Source organism: Planococcus citri, chromosome 3 (assembly GCF_950023065.1).
Source record: "Planococcus citri chromosome 3, ihPlaCitr1.1, whole genome shotgun sequence".
Taxonomy (NCBI): Eukaryota; Metazoa; Arthropoda; class Insecta; order Hemiptera; family Pseudococcidae; genus Planococcus; species Planococcus citri.
Genome location: NC_088679.1, coordinates 30,221,821 through 30,244,933, shown reverse-complemented (window position 1 = coordinate 30,244,933; position 23,113 = coordinate 30,221,821). Strand labels below are relative to the sequence as shown.

General features: G+C 31.1%; 4 protein-coding genes across 6 annotated transcripts; all 4 read right to left on the bottom strand.

Annotated features, from left to right (window-relative positions):
• Positions 1-280: 280 nt before the first annotated feature.
• On the bottom strand, positions 281-2,902 carry LOC135840956 (uncharacterized). The gene is made up of 4 exons (XM_065357716.1): positions 2,679-2,902; positions 1,639-2,033; positions 1,333-1,551; positions 281-1,087 (listed from the first exon to the last, which is right to left on the bottom strand). The coding sequence occupies exons 1-4, from the start codon at positions 2,725-2,727 to the stop codon at positions 293-295; spliced, it is 1,458 nt and encodes a 485-aa protein (XP_065213788.1). The 5' UTR covers positions 2,728-2,902; the 3' UTR covers positions 281-292.
• A 5,906-nt stretch (positions 2,903-8,808) lies between these two features.
• On the bottom strand, positions 8,809-13,727 carry LOC135839959 (uncharacterized). Of its 3 annotated transcripts, none has more exons than XM_065356248.1 (4): positions 13,562-13,727; positions 10,263-10,669; positions 9,918-10,136; positions 8,809-9,740 (listed from the first exon to the last, which is right to left on the bottom strand). In XM_065356248.1, the coding sequence occupies exons 1-4, from the start codon at positions 13,608-13,610 to the stop codon at positions 8,952-8,954; spliced, it is 1,464 nt and encodes a 487-aa protein (XP_065212320.1). In that variant the 5' UTR covers positions 13,611-13,727; the 3' UTR covers positions 8,809-8,951. The 3 variants fall into 3 exon arrangements, with proteins under 3 accessions (XP_065212320.1, XP_065212322.1, XP_065212321.1); XM_065356250.1 differs by lacking the exon at positions 13,562-13,727 and adding an exon at positions 11,370-11,557; XM_065356249.1 differs by lacking the exon at positions 13,562-13,727 and adding an exon at positions 11,222-11,363.
• A 626-nt stretch (positions 13,728-14,353) lies between these two features.
• Positions 14,354-17,895, bottom strand: LOC135839458 (uncharacterized). The gene is made up of 4 exons (XM_065355481.1): positions 17,737-17,895; positions 15,938-16,335; positions 15,514-15,717; positions 14,354-15,317 (listed from the first exon to the last, which is right to left on the bottom strand). Exons 1-4 carry the CDS (start codon positions 17,807-17,809, stop codon positions 14,496-14,498), a joined length of 1,497 nt encoding a protein of 498 aa, XP_065211553.1. The 5' UTR covers positions 17,810-17,895; the 3' UTR covers positions 14,354-14,495.
• Positions 17,896-18,234: 339 nt separating this feature from the next.
• LOC135839459 (uncharacterized) lies at positions 18,235-22,383 on the bottom strand. The gene is made up of 5 exons (XM_065355482.1): positions 22,188-22,383; positions 21,362-21,405; positions 19,504-19,866; positions 19,228-19,422; positions 18,235-19,142 (listed from the first exon to the last, which is right to left on the bottom strand). The coding sequence occupies exons 1-5, from the start codon at positions 22,234-22,236 to the stop codon at positions 18,399-18,401; spliced, it is 1,395 nt and encodes a 464-aa protein (XP_065211554.1). The 5' UTR covers positions 22,237-22,383; the 3' UTR covers positions 18,235-18,398.
• Positions 22,384-23,113: the final 730 nt, after the last annotated feature.

Below are 23,113 nucleotides of genomic sequence, written 5' to 3'. Positions count from 1 at the left end.
AATCAATTGCCAACAATTTCGAATTATTTTGAGCAGTTCTGAAGTCTCTTAACAAATTTTTGAAAGTGGAAATTTCCTCGAAATTTTACCCAATGAAGCTGGAAAGCTGAAATCTACTTTATAATGTAATCTTCACATGCTGAGTTGAGTCGTTCTAAACTGAATTTCAGTTTCTTTCGTCGGATGCTTCGTGGACAAGGAACTTTTCAAATTTCCAATTGTGAAATCACTTGAAAAATGTACAAAAATGTATTTCCATGTAAAATTATATATTCTCTGGACAATTTTCACCTCAGCAATATTTACCAAAATAATTATTTTGGAGCTTTTTCTCCAACGAATTTTTCAACGAATCTTTTACGATCGACTTCAAATATTCAGAAAGAATGAAGTTCATAAATTCATTCTGTTTTTCACAATCACCAGATGATTTGAATCGAACATCTCCCAAGTATACGTCTACATTCATCATATTCTCCTCATTTCGAACGCACATTATGATATTATATCTATCATCGGAAGCAAATATGTTTTTATATTTGTAAATTTTTTTCTTCTTAATTTCGAACTGAATGAAATCGATGAAAAAGGAAAACGACGTTTGTTTAGAATTATAACTCCAGTTCAGTTTGCCTCTTAAACCATTTGTTACAAATCGAAGTGTCATTTCTTTTTTTTCTTGATAGTCTGGGAAACTGTAAAAGAAGCCATCGTCTGATGGACTCGATAAATCAGTGGCTGAAATATCCACTTCTATGCTATTGAAATGGGAAATGCCTTTGATTATAATGGATCCTGAACTCTGACTGATTCCTTTCCATGATTCTATAGGTATGTTCTGTATCACGTATACGTTATTGAAGTCACTGATGTCTTTGTTTAAAAATGGCGAATTTATATTTTTTGAATTTTTTCCCATGTTGAGAAATTTGGAGCAGCTTCGATCTATAGAAATTTCATTTTTGGATAATTCCGCGTTTAATTGATCGATAAGGAATTGTTCCAGAGATGATTCCACTTCGCTGAGAAATTCATATAAATTTTTGTAGATTAGCTTTTGGTATTTTGCATCTATGTCTAGGGTTACCTGAAATGGTCAAAAAAAAGTAAAAATTGAATTATCTAAAAGATTTCACAGTTAAGGTACCTATTTGTAATTTAAATTTGGCGATTTCCCGTCTTTTTTCTCTGTTTCAATTTACATTTTTTTTGTGAGTTCGAGAACAAGCGAATGGGAAATTCGTGATTTTTAACAATTTATTTCAACGATCAATTTAAAATTGTGAGGGAAAAAACGTGCTTAGTGATACGTTACATGCTATTCATACTCACATCTGTATTCCAATAAGATATTTTTCGTGTTATGTCGTCTTCATGATTGGAATTATTTGCTTGCAAAAAGAATTCTTTTGAAATGGATTCGTTTTTTAAGAGTATAGAAATTGATCCTTCCTTCGTTGATTGCGATGATAATTTATATGAAAGATCTTTCATCCCGATAATTTTTATATTTGCAGTAATTTCAATGTATTTAGGAAGTGTTACTGTAACCTAAAAAACAAACGTTCATTCGGAAATTATTTTTAATATTTTTCCTAAATTAAAAAAAATGAATTTAATATGTAAATATGTTGTTACCTTGGCTTTTCTTGAGGAATCGCATCTTATCAACGTAGAGTACAATCCAATTTTCCAGTAGCCTTCTGTGGCAATAATGTTATAAAATGAAGCTTTTCCTATACCCAAATCAACGTCGATTGATTCTTTCGCAAATGTGAAGTTATCCAACGAAAGCTTCATTCGTTTGTAAAGGTTACAGTTCGATGAGAACTCGGTGAAAGCGTTAATTATCCTTTTCTCGGTTTTATCACTCGCATCTGTGTCTAATGATGAGATATCTGCGATAAAAAAGTCGTCCAGGTCGTCTCGAAGAGTGAGCTTTGTTGTTGCAGCAGATGTAACTTCAGGATCAAAAGTTGATGTAGGTAAAATTCGTGTTTCGGCCTCACTCGTGACATTACCAACACTTCCATCTTTAAAAAATACATTGAGAATTTATTAAGTAGGTAGGTACGTACTATAAATTGAATCAGTTCAGTGAATCTTGATTTTTCTTTAGATTAAGATAATGAAGTGGCAAAAAATGAATCTCATCCTCAGATCTTGCAGAATTTTTTGGTTCGATACCTGCCCCAAGAGAACTCGTGGATTTTTATACATAAAAAGAAAAAATTGCCATAGGCTTCTACAATATGTAGCCATCAAATCAAGCAAAGCACTTGTTTTCTTCATCAACTCCAGAAAATCTGTGGATATTTAAAAAATAATAGTGGACCGAAAATTGAACTCTAGCCCTTTATTGTCTCGCAAGGCGAGAGGGAAAATGAGTTGTTTTACTGAATTCATTTTTTTCGGTCGGTTTTAACCCTGTAGAGGGCTATTGATTCATGACCATCCTCTGATTTTTTTCAATAACGAATAATTACTTCGTCAATATGTATTTATCCCCTTCCTATTACTTTAAAGAAACGTTTTTCTCGTTTGATATTTCACTTTAGTTACATTAGAATTATTAAGATTTGTGATTTTTGGATTGAAGAGGAAAATTTATTTGAACAGAATGTTGAATAGTCTACTTGTTGTGAATAACTGAAATCAATTTCAAATAAAAGACTTACCTACTTTGCTGCAAAACAAAATGAATAATGAAAAAATAACACTTTTCATTTTTACTATTGTACCTATACCTAAACAGAGAATTATGAAGTGAGATGATTGAAAAAGACTGAGCTGATAATGCGTACTGATTCACAGTTGAAACCGTCAGTATTTTCAACTCAAACAGCAGATGAGAAGTAGCTCATTGGTATAGGTTACCTAATTATTTTGAGAGTTATCGCATTAATTAGTTGTTTTTTTTCTTTTTACGGAGGTACCCATATTCATACATACTTAATTGAAGCATTTTTGGTTTAAAATATGTGGGTATGAGTCATCGTCTAAAACAAATCAGCAATTCCGTACCACTGTTTGGATAATTAATCAACTCGTGTAAAACATTTTATATAGGATGTCCGAAAAATCAAAGTTGAATGTAATCGACTGGCACAAAAAAAACACGCTCCATATGAACAAGTTGCCTGCATTTGAATTTGAAGAGGAAAATCTTTTGGAAGAAATTGGAATTACTTTCACTTTTGATCGTGGAGTAACATTTACAATAAACAGAATTTATTTATTTTTTGTGTCTTTATTTATTTAGGTGCTTAATTTAAACAGATGATGAGATATGTTTTGAAAAAAAAAAGGTAATAAAGAATATATACACATACACATTAAAAATTTAAATTCTTATTAGTATAATTTACAAATACATGCTTAATATTATATTCTATTTTACTGTTCAAAATGAAACATATTTCTAAATGCCCTCCTCCCCCCCCCCCAAAAAAAACTAACGAAGAAAGAATAACACATTTACAACAGATGGTTTAGGTATACCTAGGTATTCTTGAGTTTTTTATGAAGCGAATTCTTCAACGAGTCTTTTACAATTGTTTTCAAAGATTCAGAAAGAATAAAGTTGATAAATTCCTTCTCATTTTCACGAACACTAGATTCAGATGATTTGATTTGAAGATTTCCCATATGTACATCTACATTAGTTTCATTCACCAATGTTCGAGTGAGCCTTAACGACAAATCATTTAAATACTTGTATCTCGTACCAGAAGGTTTTTGCCATTTTTGGGCCTCGGTTTTGTAATATTTGTTTTTCTTTATTTCAAATACAATGAAATCAATGGAAAAAGGAAACGATCTTTGTTTTGAATTATAACCCCAGTCCAATTTGCCCTGTAAACCATTTGTTTTAATCCGAACTGTAATATCTTTTCTTTCTGGATTATTGTATAATATTAGGATGCTACGATAATCAGTCCATGGACTACTCGTAGATAACTCAGTTCCTGAAACACTCAACTCGGTGCTGTTGACAGGGGCGGTTTTAATTATTTTCCGCTGTGTGCACGCAATTTTTCGCCGCCCCGACTTCGTTAGCAATTTACCCCCCTCCCCTTCCACCCAATTTTTCTTTTCGATTGATGTAGTAAAAATATACCAATAGGCATTGCCTGGCGATTTTTGGAAGCCTCAAACGTAAAATTTGTTTACTTCGAAACGAAAAAGAAATTGGCCCGAGCGAAGCGAGGGCGAGAGATTTTGAAAATTTTCATTTGGAGATGCCTAAAAACGGGGGTTTTCAATGCGAGTAGTTTACTTTTTGGTTTTTGAAATTTTAGAACTGGATTGTGTTTTTTTTTAGGAAGTTATACTTTTGAAAAAGAAATCAGAACAGGCTCGAGCGAAACGAAGGCGAAAACGTCTGAAAATTTGTATGTATTTTGAGAGGCATATAAACGATGTCTTTTTTATGTGAAGGTGAAGAGTTTATTTCTTGGCATTAAAACTCGATTTTTTTTAACTTAGAAATTTCAATTTTGATTCCGAAAAATAAAAGAAAACAAGCTTGAGCCCGAGCGAAGCGAGGGCAAAAGCTTTCGAAAATTTGTGTTTCAAGAAGTAAAATATAATGTTTTTTTCATCACAGGTCCTTATCTGAAATTTCACCAAATTTTAGCCAATTTGCCGAATTGTTGAATAAAATTTTTGAAATCGTTCAAAAATTTGCCGCTCCTCAAAATTTGCCGCTGTGTACCATGGTACACATGTGCCATTCGGTAAAACCGCCTCTGGCTGTTGAAATGGGAAATACCCTTGATTACGATGGGCCCTGCACTTAAACTAATTCCTTTCCATGTATCGAGAGATACATTCTGTATTACGTATAAGTTATTGAAATCGTTGTTTAAAAAAGACGAATTGATTTTTTTCGATTTTTTTTGCATATTGATATATTTCGAGCATCTTTCACCGACAGCGATGCCATTTTTAGACAATTGTGCGTTCAATTGATCGACAAAATGTTGTTCTACGGATGATTCTATTTTTCCGAGTATTTCTTCTAAATTGCTGTAGATCAACTTTTGGTATTTTGAGGCAATATCAAAGCGAATCTGAAATATCGTGAAATTGTAGGTATCTTTTAAATTTCCCTATTTTATTTTTAAAAAAATGCTCTTTGTATTGTCATAAATGAGTTGATTAATTGTGTCTACAAGGTGCCCGGAGGGTAGTGGTGATACAAACTTCAGATTTGGATGTAACAGGGTAGGAGTAAAAAAAGTGAGATGAACAAGTTGCCTATTTTGAAAATTGAAGGGAAAAATACGTTTTCAAAATGTAAAAGCCAAAATTCAATTTTGACCATGGGGATCGGTAGTACTTTGAAAAATGAACCAAATTACCTATTATGACTTCTTGCCTAACTTGCAAATTGAAGGGGCTACAAGTGATTTTTAATTTGAAAAAATCGCCATGAAAAAATGAAGTTTTTGGAGCTTGAAAATTGTAAAAATGAAGTTTTTAGCAAATCGAAAATTATTGAGCTTTTAAAACTTTTTAAATTTTAGTGTAAGAAAAAAAATCATTTTAACAAAATTTGTTCATTTTTTTACGTGTAGTATTCATTTTTGCGTTCATTTTTTTTCATCCCAATTTTTGGAAATTAAAAATCATAATTATGTAAAGTTAGATAAAAAGTGAAGAGCACAGGGAAAGAACGATGTAACTTGATTTTTTTCGATTTTTTTTTTTTAGTGAAATTTTGTTCATTGAGGAATGCTCTTTCATGTAGTGTACGTAGTTTATGTTGAAAGTATTTTTATCGGCACTATTTTGCTCAAAAAACAAAAAATTGTAAGAGATGAAAAATTGAAAGTTTGAGGTGAAAAAAAATTATAACATAAATTTTTTATTTTTTTTTTCTCGGTGGTATTTTATTCATTGAGCTAAGCACTTTCACCCAATGTTTATGAAAAATGCACATTTGTTCTATTTCACTCAGAATAACGACTTGAAAATTGCATAAAAAACAAATACAGGGAAAGAACGACATAACCTGGCTGTTTACAGGGAAAGAACGATGTAAGTGGGTCGCGTACAGGGAAAGAACGATGTAAGTAAGTGGTTTTCGGAGCAAAACGTTGCTTGCGGGTTAGTTTAAAAATGCTCTCATTGTATTCTGATAACTCGTGAATGATATTTTCATGCTCAGAATTGTTCTAATAGACTTTAGGAATATATCTGAAACAAAACTCACGCCAAATAATAATTATTTTCAAACTGAGAAACATTTCAATCTTTAAAACGCTCTCCTGTAAAATTTGCAAAATACCAGTTACATCGTTCTTTCCCTGTGCTCTTCAAGTCATATCGGGTAATTTTGTTTGAGTATGCATATTTCAAAGTATACATATAATATGTACTACCGCGACCCCTCATAGTCAAAATTGGATTTTGGCTCTTAGATTTTGAAATCGTATTTTGCTCCTTCAATTTTGAAGATAAGCCACACCCTCACATAACCTTTTTTTGTACCACCATCTCCTCGAACACCCAGTATTGGTAGGTCGTACTCACTTCTGTTTTGGAATGGATAATTTTTCGTCGAATATTGTCTTCAAGATTCGTATTCTTTTCTGGTACAGAGTATTGTTTCGAAATGGAATTATTTTTTAAAAGTATAGAAATTGATCCTACTTCTTCATTCATCGGTTGCGATACTAATCCATACAAAGGTTCTGCTTTTTCGATGATTTTTATACTTGCAGTAATTTTGATGTTCGTAGGCAAAGCCACTTCAACCTGAAAAACAAACTTATACCTGTTAAAATCTAATACCAGCTAGCTCGCTTAGAAATTGTTCATCTATGTACTTATGTATAGGTACATACTTTGACTTTTCTTGACGAATCACATCCTATCAAAGTAGAATATGTTTTAATTATGTTACTATCTTTATTAGATTCTTCTGCGAAGGCGAAATTGTAAAATGAAGCACGTCCTGTTCCCAAATCGATGTCAATTGATTTTTTCGGAAGTGTAAAATTTTTCAAGGAAAATTTCATTTCTTTGTAAATGTTGCAATTTGACGAAAACTCGATGAAAGCGTTAATTATCTTTTTCTCGATTTCATCACTGGCGTCTATGTCTGATGATGAAATATCTTCTTCGTCAGGACATCTTGAGGACTGGGAATTGAGATTGGTATTTCTGTTTCAGTCTCCTTTGTCACAAGTATGGTGTTTGTACCTTTAATATGAACTTGATTACACGAAAATTGAAATGAAAAAATTATAGAGGACCTTTTATGATCCCTATGAGTGAGTACGAGGATGAACTGAATGTAGTATCAATGTGAATAATTCGTGAAATGATAAAAAAATCTATAATTTAGGCTATGATTCATAAATTAATACATAAAAAAAAACGGTTTTAAAGTGAGGTTTGGAAAAATTTGATTTTGAGTTTCTTTATATTATGAGTAATGAGTATGAAATATTTTCGAATGGTTAATACTTTTTCAGAATATTCAAAATGCAATCTCTTATCCAATTTTCTTCACGTCCTTGAGGTTTATCTCCTGAATTTTAATCGAGAACCCATTTCTGTATTTAAAAATTTTTTACAACGAATTTCAATTTCTTTTCAGATTAAAAATGGTACAACCAAATTCACAAATAAAAAATTTCCCTTTTGGGTTGAAGAAAAAATTACTCCATTTTACAATACGAAATGATTTTATACCAGACCTATATAGTTAAGTTACATATGTATAGGTATGTGAATCAAAAAACTTACCTATCACACCGCAAAACAAAACTAAAAATAAAAATTTGACACTTTTCATAATTTTTTACTATGCAAAGTAAATCAAAATACGCCAGCGTTGTGCCAATCAAATAGTACTATTGAAACTGCTGATATTTCCAATTCAAATGACGATTGGTGAGTTGCTCTGGAATGATTTCTAATCAGCCATAACAATCGAGAAATTGTCGCATTATGATTTTTCTGCAAAACCTCCCGTAAGCAGTAAATCAATTCATGGAACATTTTTTGCGATATAACAGATTAGCAGTAAATTCTGACGTTTGCTTCCAAGTAGATATTAAATCGAATTATGATTGAGAAAAATGTAACGTGAATTCTCATTTAAATGATTCTTTTCGCGAAAATGTTCAGAATTACGTGTTTTAATTTACAAATTAGTAGATAATGGATATACTCCACCAATACCAATACATAATACATACAAGTACATATGTACGTGTCTTAAATAAAATTGGATAATTTTTTTAAAGAGACCTACGGATTTCGACCTTCGAATAAAGTTGAAAAATTCCTTCGATTTTTTATTTGCAAGCCTATAATTGATTAAATCGATCGTCTTTTTTTGAAAATTTAGAGAAAAAATTCAATAATTTTGTGTCATTGGTATGCCATGCCATATTTTTTGAAAAATCTCAATGAATTCTTGACATCATGCCCGACTTTGGAAAACGTGGAAAAAATTCTCATGAATTTTAGATTTATGTCGGGTAAGTCAGCGAGAAAAAATTGAAAGCTCTGAACAGGCCGAACCCGATTTTGGAAAAATAGTGTTTTATTTGTAAAAATGTGTACCAATGGCGTTTATGCATAATTACATACCTACTGAAGTGAATTTGAACAATTTTTGGGCACTATCAGAATTTGTAAAATAGGATTTGGAGGCTCATGACGTAAAATTTTGTGGAAATTTCAAATTTCAAAAATCTGCCGGAGCCTCCAAAACTACTCAAAATAGTTCGAAACCGTTTCCAGACGATTTGAAGGAAGGAAGAGGGGTCAAAAATAGAGTAGGTATATTTTAAATATCAACTTTGTGGATTTATTTGATGAAATATTGATTGTTTACATCTATTTTACTTTCCGAAATAAAACGTATTTCTGAGTTCTCCCCTCCAAAAAAAAAGAGAGAGAAAAACTAATGGTGTAAGAATAACACGTCAACAATTTACAACAGAAGGATTATTCTGGAGTTTTTTATCTAGCGAATTCTTCAACGAATCTTTTACAATTGTCTTCAAATATTCAGAAAGAACAAAGTTGACAAATTCCTTCTCATTTTCACAAACACTAGATTTAGATGATTTGATTTGAATATTTCCCATGTATAAATCTACATTCATTTTATTCTCATCGCTTCGACTATACTTATCGTTACCGTAACGATTATAGACCCTTGTGTAACTGTAAACTTTGCTTTTCTTGATTTCAAACAAAATGAAATCGATGGAAAAAGGAAACGACCTTTGTTTTGAATTATAACTCCAGTCCAGTTTGCCTTTTAAACCATTCGTTTTAATCCGAACTGTAATATCCTTTCTCTCGGGATCATCGTACCTTGGAGTGCTAAGATATTGACCATCATATTCTGGACTAGATAACTCAGTTCCTGAAACACTCAATTCGGTACTGTTGAAATGGGAAATACCCTTGATTACAATGGGCCCTGCACTTAAACTAATTCCTTTCCATGTATCGAGAGATACATTTTGTATTACATATAAGTTATTGAAATCGTTGTTTAAGAAAGGCAAATTGATTTTTTTCGATTTTTTTTGCGTATCGATGAATTTTGAGCAGCTTTCACCGACAGCGATGCCATTTTTAGACAGTTGTTCGTTCAATTGATCGACAAAAAATTGCTCTACGGATGATTCCACTTCGCTGAGGAGTACTTCTAAATTGCTATAGATCAACTTTTGGAATTTTGTGCCTACATCAAGGTATACCTGAAATATTATGAAATAAAGATTAGTAGGTAATTAATTACCTATACATTTAAAATTTCTCTATATTATTATTCATCTTAAAAAAGGATCTTTGCATTGCCACAAATGGATTCAAGTTATGCAAACTTCGTGATTCTTTTTCAGTTTAGTGCTATACTTAATTGTCTCTGTACTCACTTCTGTTTTAAAATAGGAAAATGTTCGTTGAATGTTTTCTTCAAGTTTGGTATCATTTTCTGGGACGAAGAATTGTTTTGAAATGGAATTGTTCTTTAAAAGTATAGTAATTGATCCTTCATTCGTCGATTGCAATACTAATCCATCCGAAGGTTCTGTTATTTCGATGATTTTTATATTTGCAGAAATTTTGATGTTCGCGGGCGAAGTCACTTCAACCTGAAAATAACTTATATTAAAATCCGTACCAGCTATAGCTCACTCATGAATTAGATATTCATCATCTTTGAAATATGCCCTAGACGTGTAGGTAATTAAAATTATTAAATAAGTATACCTATCTACCTTGGCTTTTCTTGACCAATCGCATCCTATCAAAGTAGAATATTTTTTTAATTTGTTGCTAATTGTATTAGATTCTTCTGTGATGGCGAAATTGTAAAATGAAGCATGTCCTATTCCCAGATCGATGTTTATTGATTTTTTCGGAAATGTGAAATTCTTCAACGAAAGTTCCATTTGTTTGTAAACGTTACAATTTGATGAAAACTCGGTGATAGTGTTAATTATCTTTTTGTCGATTTTATCACTGGCGTCTATGTCTGATGATAAGATATCTTGAATGGAAATATCGTCCAGGTCATCTCGAGGAGTGGGAATTGTCGTTGTAAGAGGTTCATGTTCAAGATCGAGTGATTTTGAGATTGTTATTTCTGTTTCAGTCTCCTCTTCCACAGGAATCACGTCCGCACCTTTAATATGAACTGGATTAAATGAAAATTGAAACGAAAAAATTCAACAAAATAGGTTTCTGATTCTATAGATGAGTACGATTTGGATGCAACCGGTGTGGTGTAGGATTTAGGAAATTAAGAGATTTTAGAACTAGGGATAAAATAATGAGAAGATAGGTATTTGGAGATTCACGATTAGGATTAATTGGGATGGGTTTTGGATTAGGATAAGACAAAACCTACCTAACCACATAATACAAAAATGCTCTAATTTTGTAAAACTCACGAAGATTCTTTTCAATCAATTTTTACCAAAGACAAAAGGGAAACTATATACATAGTAGGTAGAACCTACATCAAAAACAATCGTTGTTGGAACGTATCCCAGTATTAAATTAACTCGAAAAGTAATTTGAAATTACATACATTTCTAGACATTGTAAACAAGTCGAAATAGTTGGAAATCTACTAAATCTATACCTAGATTATTCAAATAGAATCACTGTTACGAATCCATACCTAGATCATTATGAGAAATTCTAACTACTTTACCATTAACCTAATCATTACCTTGACCATATCAATAGTAGTTTGGACTGAATCTTTTCATAGATTATATCTTAGCCCGATACTTTGAAATAAGAACCTAAATGCTGACCAACATATTGGCTAGAGGATTTCCCTCAGCCTTGCCGGCAACTCGATAAAGGAAACTTACTCCATTAGAATTATTGTCCAATTAATAGTGAAATAAAATCATAACAACACAAATAACACTCGCGTTGCCGGAGAAATTATATCATTTTAATCAGTTCAAATATTTAAACAAAAAACTCGAATACTGCCATGAAATGACAGGCAAATTACAAGATAAAAATTACAGAAAAAATACGAGCGCACGTATAACATTCGAGAGGAAAAAACATACTGAATAATAGGTAGGTTATACCTATTGTCATAATCACTCGAGTTTCCCACCATAGATTTTAACCTTGAAATGGGCTCATTGAATTTATGCACCAAGATTTGCCTAACTATTTCTATTTAGGCTCGTCTATAGCACACCGGCTATGTATGAGAAAAAAAGTAAGATAGACAAGTTGCCTATTTTGAAAATGTTGAAGGGGCAAAATACATTTTCAAAATCCAAGAGCCAAAATCCAATTTTGACCATGGGGGTCGGTAGTACTTTGAAAAACGAACAAAATTACCTGTTATAACTTTTTGCCTAGCTTTCAAATTGAATGGGCTACAAATGATTTTCAATTTCAAAAAATCGCGATGAAAAAAAGTAAATGTGGAAATGAAATACTACGTCAAAAAATGAACAAATCTTGTCAAGATGCTTTTTTTTCTTACTCTGAAATTTAAAAAGTTTATGAAGCTCAACAATTTTCGATTTTGCTAAAAATTTCATTAATATTTACAATGTTTGAGCTTCAAAAACGTCTTAAATTTCAGAGTAGGAAAAAAAATGATCTTGACAAAATTTGTTAATTTTTTGAAGTAGGTAGCATTCATTTTCACATTTTCCACATTTCTTTCTTTCATCGCGATTTTTGAAATTGAAAATCGTTGTAGCCCCTTCAATTTGAAAGCTAGACAAAAAATCATAACAGGTAATTTTGTTCGTTTTTCAAAGTACTACCGACCCCCATGGCCAAAATTGGATTTTGGTGCTTGGATTTTGCAAACGTATTTTGCCCCTTCAAAATTTTCAAAATAGGCAACTTATCTATCTTACTTTTTTTCTCATATTGTATATACCCAGTTGTATCCAAATCTGAAGTTTGTACCACCACTCCCTGGACACCCTGTAGATGAGCTAGATTTTTTTTCACCAGAGCTGTTTGGTAAAATATATTTTAAAGGGGGTAAAAAAATAAGGAAACATTCTAGCCTAGTTTTTTGTTTTTTCTACCTGGGTAAAAAAAATGAAAACCCTATATTAAGTTTAGTTCTCTCAATTTTTTTACCCCCCCCCCTCGCTACGTATATCAATGTGAACAATCGTCCGAAAGAATTGAATAAACGTTGGTACCCTTTAAATATATTTTCCATGAAAACAAAATATGAAACAAAAAATCATAGAAAAAATTTATAACTCGAAAATTAATGAATAGTAATACCTAACTCGAAAATATAAAAATTAGAGCAAGCATTTTTCACAGCAAATTTTGACTAATTTCGTCCGCAAAAAAATTCCGAAAAATAGTTTCTAAATTTTGAAGCCCAAAAATACTTACATCTATTAGATTTTTTCTATGAAAATTCGAGCAAATAATCTTTATAAACTCTCAATGGATACACCAATGCAATTTCCAAATCTGAAGTTTTTACCACCACTCCCCGAACACCCTGTATAATTTAGGCAACGATCCATAAATCAATAATGTGTGATGAACTGATGATTGAACCTCACAAAAAAAAAAACGGTTTTAAAGTTAGGTTTGAAAAAATTTAATTTTGATTTTCATTATAAATAGTTACGAGTAGAAAATATTTTCGAACGGTCATTTTTTTAGGAATATTCCTTATCCAATTTAAAATTTTATTCGCATTTCTGACGTCTATCTTCTGAATTTTAATCAAAGAACCCATTTCGGTGTTTTAGAATTTTTTACAGCGGATTTCAATTTCTTTTCTGACTTACAATGGTACCAAACATATTCACAAATAAAAAAGTTCCTTTTTGGATTAAAGAAAAAGTATCCCTTTTTTTTTACCATACATGAAATAATTTTATTCAACTTAAGACTCATTTTTTCCATGAAATTTTGAATTTTTAAAAATGTGTGTGATTCCAGCCTCACCCAAAAAAGAATACGCTATTGGATATCAAAAACCAAATATGTACATGATATATTCGTAGGTACCTAATTAAGTTATTTGTGAATTGAAAAAACTTACCTATCACACCGCAAAATAAAACCAAAAATGAAAATTTGACACTATTCATTTTCACACTACGCTGCAGTGCTGCACTAATTAAAGAATGATACTTACAAAGTGGATAAAAAAATAAGTCTGCGTTGTGGTTATGCTAAACTAAATGCTATTGAAACCGCTAATGCATTTCCAATTCAAATGACGTTTTACGATGTTGCTCTGGAATTGTTTCTAATCAGCCATAACAAAGAAAAATTATCGCATTTTAGATATTTATGATTTTTGTTACTAAAGTTTATAAACTAATACGAATACCAATAGGTAGGTTACTTTTATCAACGTAGACTAAGGTCAAAAGAGCGTATGAGTCATGATCTAAAATCTGTCAATTCTGCGAATCTATCGTAAACAGCTAATCAACTCGCGGGGCATTTTTTCTGATACATATAATAGAAGTAGGTAAGTGCTAACGTTTTCTTCGTAAGTAAATTAAATTTCTGATTGTGAAAAATGGTGCCTGAATCCTCATTTAAATGATTCTTTTCCCGAAAATGTTCAGAATTATGGATTTTAATATTTTGCAAAAATATTACGATGCAAAAATATGTACATCACCAGCCGAAATTTCGGTTATTTTATAGTTAGGTGGTTTCCCTTTGTTAGAGGATGATAGTTTTTCAATCCCTTAGAAAAAATATTTCTGTATGAAAAAGTTAGAAATTATTATTCATCATTTTTTTTTGTATGTAGATATACCTACTTACTTTCAAAGGTGATTTACAAGGACCAACGTAATAAAATAAAACTCATACATTAGGTAGGTATACGAGTATTTTATTCATCAATACAATAAATGTGCCTTTATTTTATCAACATTATTATAGGTACTTAATTTATAAGTACATACCTGAACCTGATTAAAAAATTGTGGTTTACGTTTCCTTTCTTATCTATATCAACAATTTACAACGGAAGGATTATTTTGAAGCTTGTCATTAAATGATTTGATCAACGTATCGTTCAAAATTGTTTTTAAATACTCGGTAAGAACGAAATTCACGAATTCCCTCTCAATTTCTCCTATATTCGAATTGGACGACGACGAATTGATGTTTATATTCCCCAAAACCAGATTTATATCCAATTTGTTCGCATCTGTAGCAGATTCGTTGTACGGGTAAAAATATTTAGGCACTGTGGTTGCCGCTTCACGTTTATCACGAAAACTTTTACTTTTCCGAATTTCAAACAAAATGGAATCTATGAAGAAAGAAAATGATCTTATTGGTTTAAGATCAAATTTCCAATTCAATCTGCCTCTCAAACCATTTGTTCTAATTCGAACTGTTGCTTCTTTTGTTTCAGATACGTTATTTTTTACACTCTGTGTAGAAAGATCATGGTCTGCGCTTTTCAACGATGTAGACAATTCAGTTCCTGAGATAATCATCTCAATGCTGTTGAATTCAGATAAACCTTGAATGATAATAGGTCCTAATGTGAGATTGACTCCTTTCCACGTTTCTTTAGTTTCTTTCGAAATAACGTAGATGTTGCTCAAATCATCGGTTGAAGATGGTGAGGTAAATTTTTCGGATTTTTTTTTCACGTTGACGAATTTAGAACAGCTTTCACTAACTGAAACTCCATTTTCAGCCAATTTTGATGTCAGCTTGTCTACGAAGTATTCTTGTAGAGGGGATTCGGTTTCGTTTAGAAATGAATGGAATTTGTCGTAAATCGGCTTTTGGTATTTGATGTCTATTGCAAGGAGTACCTGCGAAAGATAAGGTAGGTATGATCAAAATCGGTACATAATTGTAGGTTTAGAAAAATTATGCTGGGAAAGAGGAAATTTCCTTCTGTTGAGAATTTTCACTAAAAATCTATCGTACGAAAATTGATTTGATGTTTTGAATATCTTATACACTATTTCGATTCTAAACTAGATACCTATTTATTTATATACTCACTTCTGTTTTCAAATAAGAGATGGCACGTTTGATATCATATTCCTGTTTGTAATTGTTTGTTTGAATGGTGAATTCTTTAACTACGGAAACGTTCTTTAGCAAGATGAAAATCGATCCTTTAGTTATCGATCCCGCGTTTCCATTCGAAGAATTAACTTGTACGTTTGCGAAAATTTTAATGTTCTTTGGTAATGTCACTTCCACCTGTAAAACGAAGATCTCAAATATAATTCTTGCGAGAAGAGAACACTACATATACTGATCCATTTTTAAAAATTTAATCCGTCTAACGCCGAAATTCTAAAATTTTTGTTTTTAAAAAAATCCCAATTTTTAATTTGATCGTTCTTTTTGAATACTTTAGGTAATTCTACTCCATTTTCATTGATTAAGCATATTGTGTATTAGATAGATGTTCACCTACCTTCGAGTTTTCTGACGAATCACATCTCACCAAAATAGAATAAGGTATACTTCCAACATCTGAATCTGATTCTTCTACGAAAGTAAAATTGGAAAACGAAGCGTTTACTTTATCTTTCTCCAAGTCCACAGTTACTTGTTTTTTCTTAAACGTGAATTCATCTAAAGAAAGATCTATTGGTTTATAGTTATTGCAACCAGATGAGAACTCCGAAAAAGCGTTTATAATTTTTTTCTGGATTTTTTCATTTGAATCGATGTCCGACGCGGAAATCTCTTGAAGGTCCGAATAACTGCTCAAATAATCAGGAGGGGACGAAGTTGTCGATGTCGTGGTCGAAGGCTGGGTTGTTTCAGATTCTGCAGTAGATGATGAAAACTCGTCTGGAGACTCGTTTCCTGAAAATCGCCAAAATTTCATTTATTTTAAAAATTCATAATTTTAGTTCAAGAGGAACAAAGTTTTAAACCTTTTATTGTGCCTGAAAAAAAAACTAAAATAGGTATCGATGACACCTGAATTTTTTTTATTAACTCGTGCATTATAGGTTTCAATTGTTTCAATTATTTTTAATCTTAAAAGTTCAAAAAGGTTAGGTATATTATCTACCTATTTAAGTCTTGAAGAATTGAAACGTCGTAATTGAGCAATGCTTAAATTATTAAGTATACCTGATTAGAAAAAAAAAAACAAAAATTTTTAAGTACGCCTCAAAAATGTTGTGAAAAATAAGCCCCTAAAGGCATAAATTGATTTGAAACCCATATTAATATGTTTTGTGCTTTCTTTGGAATACAATGCCCTTGAAAAAATTCATTTCCCATTCAATGTTTATGGCTCAGGTGGCTTTGAAAAATATAAACGAATTTTAGTTGATTTCCTTTTACATAAAAAATTTTCAAAAGTGTGTTTCGATTTTAAGGATTGGACGCGTTAATTTCCGTCAAAATGAGTTCGTGAGTACATCACTGAATTCTACATACTCCGGTCTATAAAATTAGCTAGATTTTTTCAGCAGTACTGTTTGGTTAAAATTTTAAAGGGTGGTACAAAAATAGGGAAACATTCTAGCCTAGTTTTTTCGGGTAAAAAGAATGAGAAAACCTCATATTAAGATTTGTTGTCTTAATTTTTTTTTACCTCCCCCTTATTTTAAGAATTTTAGCTCACTGAAGACTGTTTAAAAGTGTGATGCTTATAAATAATTTATCAAGTATTTATTTTTGGGGAAGTATTTGAATGAGAAATGACGTACGGATTTTCCCAATCATCTAGCAGCTCTGGTAAAAAAAATAGGGCTGTTACCCCAGCTACATTAAAAAAAAGGTAAGCAGTCGAAGTAAATTTTTCTCATAAAATAATGACATTTTGTTAAAATTCTAAAAAATTGGTACTTATTTTCTTCTATTAAATACCTAATTTGAAAAATTACAATTGAAATGTAACTAGTACCTAAATTTTTTTGTCCGATGCTCGATAATATTAAATTAGGTCTATAAGTATCACAAATTTACCCAATTTTGAAAATTTTATCTGCATAAAAGGTGTTTTTTCTAAAAGGTAATAATATGCATGCCTATTATTATTATTTCGTTTATTCTTAATCGATCTAGTATGACGTTTTCAACTTTCAAAAAATAAGACAGTGCTACAGAATATTTTTTATTTTTTTAAATTTTATTTTACGTAATTTTTTGAAGAACTACCTTTAAAAAATTGTTTTAAAAAAATTTTCATTTGTTGGAACAAATTAGTGATATTTTGTACGTATTGTATTTACTATTTATGTAATTACTTACCTTCGGCGTCTGCTGCCCAAGAAACTGAAATGTAAAGTAAAAACAGAAAATATTTCATTTTAAATTCAAGCATGACGACTTAACTTTGACAGTACTTGTATAAGTACCCGAATCGAAGCAAATCGGTCAATGAGATCAGTCCCAGTACTGCGGAGACTATTAATATAGAATTTTTCAAAAATGGCTTCATAACTTCTCTCATTGCCATCCGTAAGTTTACCTAATATGGTAAACAGAGCTGAAATAAGAATTCACACAACAGGCATAGTTGCACGAAATTTACCAGAAGAGAAGTCAATGAATTATAAATTTATCAACTGAACGTGTTTTTTTAGTGCGAAATTCTTGAAAAAAATTCATTCAAAGAACCAATCGAATTCGAAACTTCATTGTCTACATTTCATCGCATTTTTATATAGAAATCCAAAAAAGTCGTCGAGTTGAGTATTATCAAGTTTTATCCAAGTACTTTATGAGAAAACAATAAAAGAAAAAAAATGATCAGTCTACTCGTGTATTTGTATTCTTGATACTTAAAATTAAGTGTACAATATTCGTTAAGAACTTTAAAAAATAAGTACCTATTCGATGTTATTAATGTCACATCACGTCTGTTGAATAATCGGCATTAAGTTCACGCAAATCTGCTTCGATCTAATCAGTTAGGTATCGAAAAAACTGTTGAAAAAAGACCTTTGCGAATCGTCAGTCTTTTCAGCTGACAGAGACGATTTCAAAGAATCGGAAATCGCGGATTTTAAATATTCGGATAGAACGAATTCCGCAAATTTTACTTCGGTGATATCGGAAATAGATTTCGATGGTCTCAGTTTTGTTTTACCCAGATATACTTCCATGCTTTGTGTGAAACCTCCATAATGACGGTTATACGTCGAGAAAACATTTTCAAATAGAATGTTATCGATGGCGAAAAAGAAAACAGACGTAGAATTGTTCTCATTATCGTTACTCACGCCTAGATTATAATTCCAATCAAATTTACCCTTCAGTGATCCAGTTTTAAGACGTGAAATCAATTGTTTTGGACGACAACAATTGGGCACATATGTTTGTGAAACGGTAAATTCAGTGCTGTTGAAAGAAAATCCATCGATTACGATAGGTCCTGCGCTTATGGTTATTCCCTGCCATGTATCGACTTTCATTTCAGGTATTACGTATAAATTGTTCAAAAAATTATTAAAGTAGGGTAAATTGACTTTTTTAACTTGTGGTTCTGTCGATCGAACTTTTGAACAGTCTGAAACTAAGTCTAATCCGCGTTCTTCCATTTGCTCGTTCAATTGTTGAGCGAAAAGATCTCGTAATGAGGACGTTATTTCATCCAAGAAAGATTCCACTTTATTGTAGACCAGTGTTTGAGGTCCTTCGAATTGTACATCAACCTGAAATTGACACAAGTGAGTAATGTAGGAGTTTATCATTTCAAAATTTGGAGTACAGAAAGGCTGTATATAGAATAATACGAACATTTGAATTTGTGTACGAAAGGAAAAATGCATCTTCTACATTACTAGCAGTGTAATTCATAGCCTTAATTTGCTTCAGTATGGTACCATTTCTTATTACAATCGTAATTACTCCTTGCTTTGTTGTTTCAACTAGTGGGTGTGTTATTGAAAAATTGGATACGAATTTCAAATTCGTTGGTAATGCCACGCGTATCTGAAAACATGTTAAAAAAAATTGTCGTTTTGGTATGATTGTAGGTATAGGTGATTAAACCAATTTTGAAAATTTTATTACTTTAGCCGTCGATGGCGGATCACAAGTCATAGAATATGAAAATACGGTGTTTGCATTTTCGCTATAATCGTACCATTGAGATACGCTTACATCACGAAAGACAATGTATCCTTTATCCATATCATATTTGACCAACTTCTTAGGAAAAGAGTAATCCGCTGTTGTGAAAACTATTGGCTTTCGGTAATCTCTGAAATTCTTAGGAAAATCCTTTATTTCGCTGATGATTCTTTTCTTGATTTTCTCATTTCCATCTACACCGGATAATAATAAATCTTGAATGGAAATGGTCTCCAGAGAGTCTGACGCAGAAGCAGGTGTGGCGGTGGCATATACAGATGAACCTTGAGCCGATTCGTTGTTCTGTCAAATACGTGAATATGCATCATACAATGATAAAATCTCTGCTCATTTTCGAAAAACTTACTTTTTTTTCAAAATTTTCAAGAGAAATCTGTTTGTTGTCAAAATTATCAAAATGACTGAGTTATTTTTTATCAAAATGGTCAGAGGTTTATATTTGCTAAAATAGCTAAAAACCGTCTTGCTTACCGCAAAATAATTGCTTTTTTTGGTCAAATTTTCTAAAAAAGATCAGTTTTTGATCAAAATTAAATTACCAAAAAAGTTTTGATTTTTTTGACAAAATTGTAAAAAAATCTACTTTTTTGTCAAATCTGTGAAAAAATCATATTTTTTTATCGCTATTGCCAAAAAGCCTTGTTTTTTTTGCCAAAAACACCGTAAAAAAACTGTTTTGTCAAAATTTACAAAAACTTGCTTTTTTGCCGCAAAATAATATGTTTTTTTTTTTTAAAGAAAATAAAAATTGCAAAAGAAACAATTTTAAATCACATAAAGAGTGTTAGGTACTTTTTTGCCAAAATTGCAGAAAAACTCCTTTTTTTTATTGTCGAAATTTCTAGATATCGCAGTCTCGCTTTTTTCGACGTAAAAAAAACTATTTTTTATCAAAATTATCAAGGTTTTGCTAAAATTGCAAAAAATCCTACTTTTTTGGTCAAAACTGTAAGAGTGATCAACTTTTTGTCAAAATTACCTAAAAAGCTAGTTTTCTTACTTACCAAAATTGCTAAAAAATATATTTTTGTCAAAATTGCTGAAAATCCTCTATTTTGGCTAACATTTTCAGGAAGTATTGGTTTTTTTTTCGCAAAATTATTTTTTTTCTACCATTCATTTTATGAACATTTTTTTTGTTGCGAAAATCACAAAAAATCTTATTCTTTATCAAAACTGTAAAGAAGACTCGTTTTCGGTTTAAATTGTCAAAAAGAGTTGAAAATTGGCTGGAGACTCCAGAATTACTCAGAATAATTCAAAGCTGTTTCCAATCGGTTGAGAGATGGTTGAGAGGGGGGGGGGAGAGTTAAAAATAGAATGTATACAAAATTCATGGTTTTCTGATCAATTCGGTAAAATTTTGATTTTTTCACTCATTTGAGTGAAAAAATAGGCGTATCAATTTAAATTTATACGCCTGAAATTTTGCATGATCATGCATTTTTACATCGATGCATGATGGATTAAAAACTGTTAGCTGCAGAGAGAGAGAGCTCTCCCATGGACAAAGAATGCTGTCGAAGCACGTTTTTTCGATCATTGAAATTATGAATTAATAGGCCTGTCTATCATAGTTGAAAAGAAATTGGGTGGAAGAGAAAAATGCGTTTTTAAAATTTTTTCGAGAGTGAAAAGAGAGTAAAAGAAAAAAAACAAGAAGAAAAAAGAACTGCTAGATGAAAGAGAACAATCTTAGAGAAGAAAGGGAAGCATGAGAAAGAAAAAGAGTAAAATTAATTTAAAAGTTCAAGGTTCAATAATTAATTTTACCTACCTCTAATAATGGCTGATTGAGATTAATTTGACCACCGCTTCCATCTAAGAAAAAATAAAATGAAGTTAGGTTTACCGAATTCAATTTTTATTCAATTCCGTCCAAAGTGCAAGGTAAACCGCACTTTGGAGGCTATAGTTAAATTTTATAGCGTTGAATCGGAATTTGAATTCACAAGGTTGTATGGCTTAGGTAAGTAAGTACTTGATACTTAAGTTTAGGCCCAAATACTGAATGGTGCCTAAAACCAGAAAAAAAATTCATGCACATTTTTTGATATTCCTTTCAAGGATGGTAGGTATGCTGATGCTCACTCGCAGAAGAATTTTTGGACTTCACAAAAAAGTATTAGAAGAATATCAAAAAGTACACCATCACAAAATGAAATTTTAAACATTGTATTTCATTTTTTGATTTTCGACGAATTAAAAAAAAATTAAAATTGAGTTCACTTTCCTTGAAAAAAAAACTTTAAGTTTGATCAAACTGAGGTAAGAGGTTAAAATTTGCTTTACATCCTATTTTTGACCTTATACCAGTCGTTTTGGAGCTTCTAGTAAGTTTTTAAATCCAGTTCTTGGAAAAATAGCCATAAAAATGGCCAAAATGAAACTCAATGCCGAAGTACATAAATAATAAACTCAAAATCATCTTTCAAAAATTATTATTTCCAACAGTTCAAATCCAAAATCTTTTTCTTCGGCGATTATTTTCGAAAAAAAGAATGAAAAATTACTCGTTCTTAAACACATTAGCATTTCTTTCTCAATTTTACAGGAGAATGAAAAATATGAATGTTTATAATAAGTTTAAGTACACTACTTACCAAAATTAAAACAAAATAAACTTAGAAGCACTGTAGTCAAAAATTTCATTGCGTTATATTTTATATAATCAACGTAGTCAAAGAACAAAATTACACACAGTAGTTCGAAGTTGTGAAGGTACCTACTTTGGTAAATCAGTATTTATATGTACAATTATTGTACATATTTATTTATTTCGTCTACTCTTACATGTTTATCTCGCCTAAAAGAAATCGAAAATGAGTTTTGATTAGTTCAATGTTTTAAACAATCAAATATCTAATTATTTTTCGTGTATTTTTCTGATAATAAGTCTGCTCAGACTTATTGATCATTGCTGATAGGTACCTATATTGTATTATCTTATTAGTTCGTTAATTAATACATATGTACGAAGTTATCCCGGTGGTATAATTAAAAATGAAATATTATCAAAGTCATCTCTTTTGCATGTTGCAGATATGCGCATTATTCATTGTTCAGTTGAACAAATTGGACTCCTTCAAAACTAATGGGGTTATCAAATAAATGGAATATTTTACAGCGTAGTTTATTTATAGGTACTTGTATAGAAAATAATAATGTATATAGGTAATTTACAGATATATCTGCGTTAAAATCAGCCCTACCAGGAAACAATTTTTTTTTTTTGATTATAGGTAAATAATAATAATTACATACAAATTAGGTATTATTGAACAAATTAATTAAAAAAATTAATTTGATCAAACTAACTCCCAGAAACTGAGCGTAAAAATGTTGTAATTATACATGCTCATTATTTTTTAAAAAAATGAAAAATGGATAATTTATGAAATAAGTACCTAGTTACCTATATATAGCCCAGTCAAATAGGTAGCGGGAAAAAATGGGTGAACCCGGACATAATTGAGATCAAAGGTTTTTTTTTGCGAATATTGTCTAGGATGGTGTAGTGAACAACATA

Bases quoted from the DNA above. Each gene is read 5' to 3' on its own strand.
- LOC135840956 (XM_065357716.1), bottom strand. From the start codon at position 2,727: ATGAAAAGTGTTATTTTTTCATTATTCATTTTGTTTTGCAGCAAAGTA. The intron at 1,552-1,638 runs GTAACAACATAT...TTTGTTTTTTAG, and splicing joins ATTCCTCAAGAAAAGCCAAG to GTTACAGTAACACTTCCTAA. The intron at 1,088-1,332 runs GTGAGTATGAAT...TGACCATTTCAG, and splicing joins TATCTTATTGGAATACAGAT to GTAACCCTAGACATAGATGC.
- LOC135839458 (XM_065355481.1), bottom strand. From the start codon at position 17,809: ATGCTTGAATTTAAAATGAAATATTTTCTGTTTTTACTTTACATTTCA. The intron at 16,336-17,736 runs GTAAGTAATTAC...GGCGATTTTCAG, and splicing joins TTGGGCAGCAGACGCCGAAG to GAAACGAGTCTCCAGACGAG. The intron at 15,718-15,937 runs GTAGGTGAACAT...TTCGTTTTACAG, and splicing joins ATTCGTCAGAAAACTCGAAG to GTGGAAGTGACATTACCAAA.
- LOC135839459 (XM_065355482.1), bottom strand. From the start codon at position 22,236: ATGAAATTTTTGACTACAGTGCTTCTAAGTTTATTTTGTTTTAATTTT. The intron at 21,406-22,187 runs GTAAGTAGTGTA...ATTTTTTCTTAG, and splicing joins TTTATTTTGTTTTAATTTTG to ATGGAAGCGGTGGTCAAATT. The intron at 19,423-19,503 runs GTAATAAAATTT...ACATGTTTTCAG, and splicing joins ATCCGCCATCGACGGCTAAA to ATACGCGTGGCATTACCAAC.
- LOC135839959 (XM_065356248.1), bottom strand. From the start codon at position 13,610: ATGAATAGTGTCAAATTTTCATTTTTGGTTTTATTTTGCGGTGTGATA. The intron at 10,670-13,561 runs GTAAGTTTTTTC...TTCATATTAAAG, and splicing joins TTTATTTTGCGGTGTGATAG to GTGCGGACGTGATTCCTGTG. The intron at 10,137-10,262 runs GTAGATAGGTAT...AGTTATTTTCAG, and splicing joins ATTGGTCAAGAAAAGCCAAG to GTTGAAGTGACTTCGCCCGC.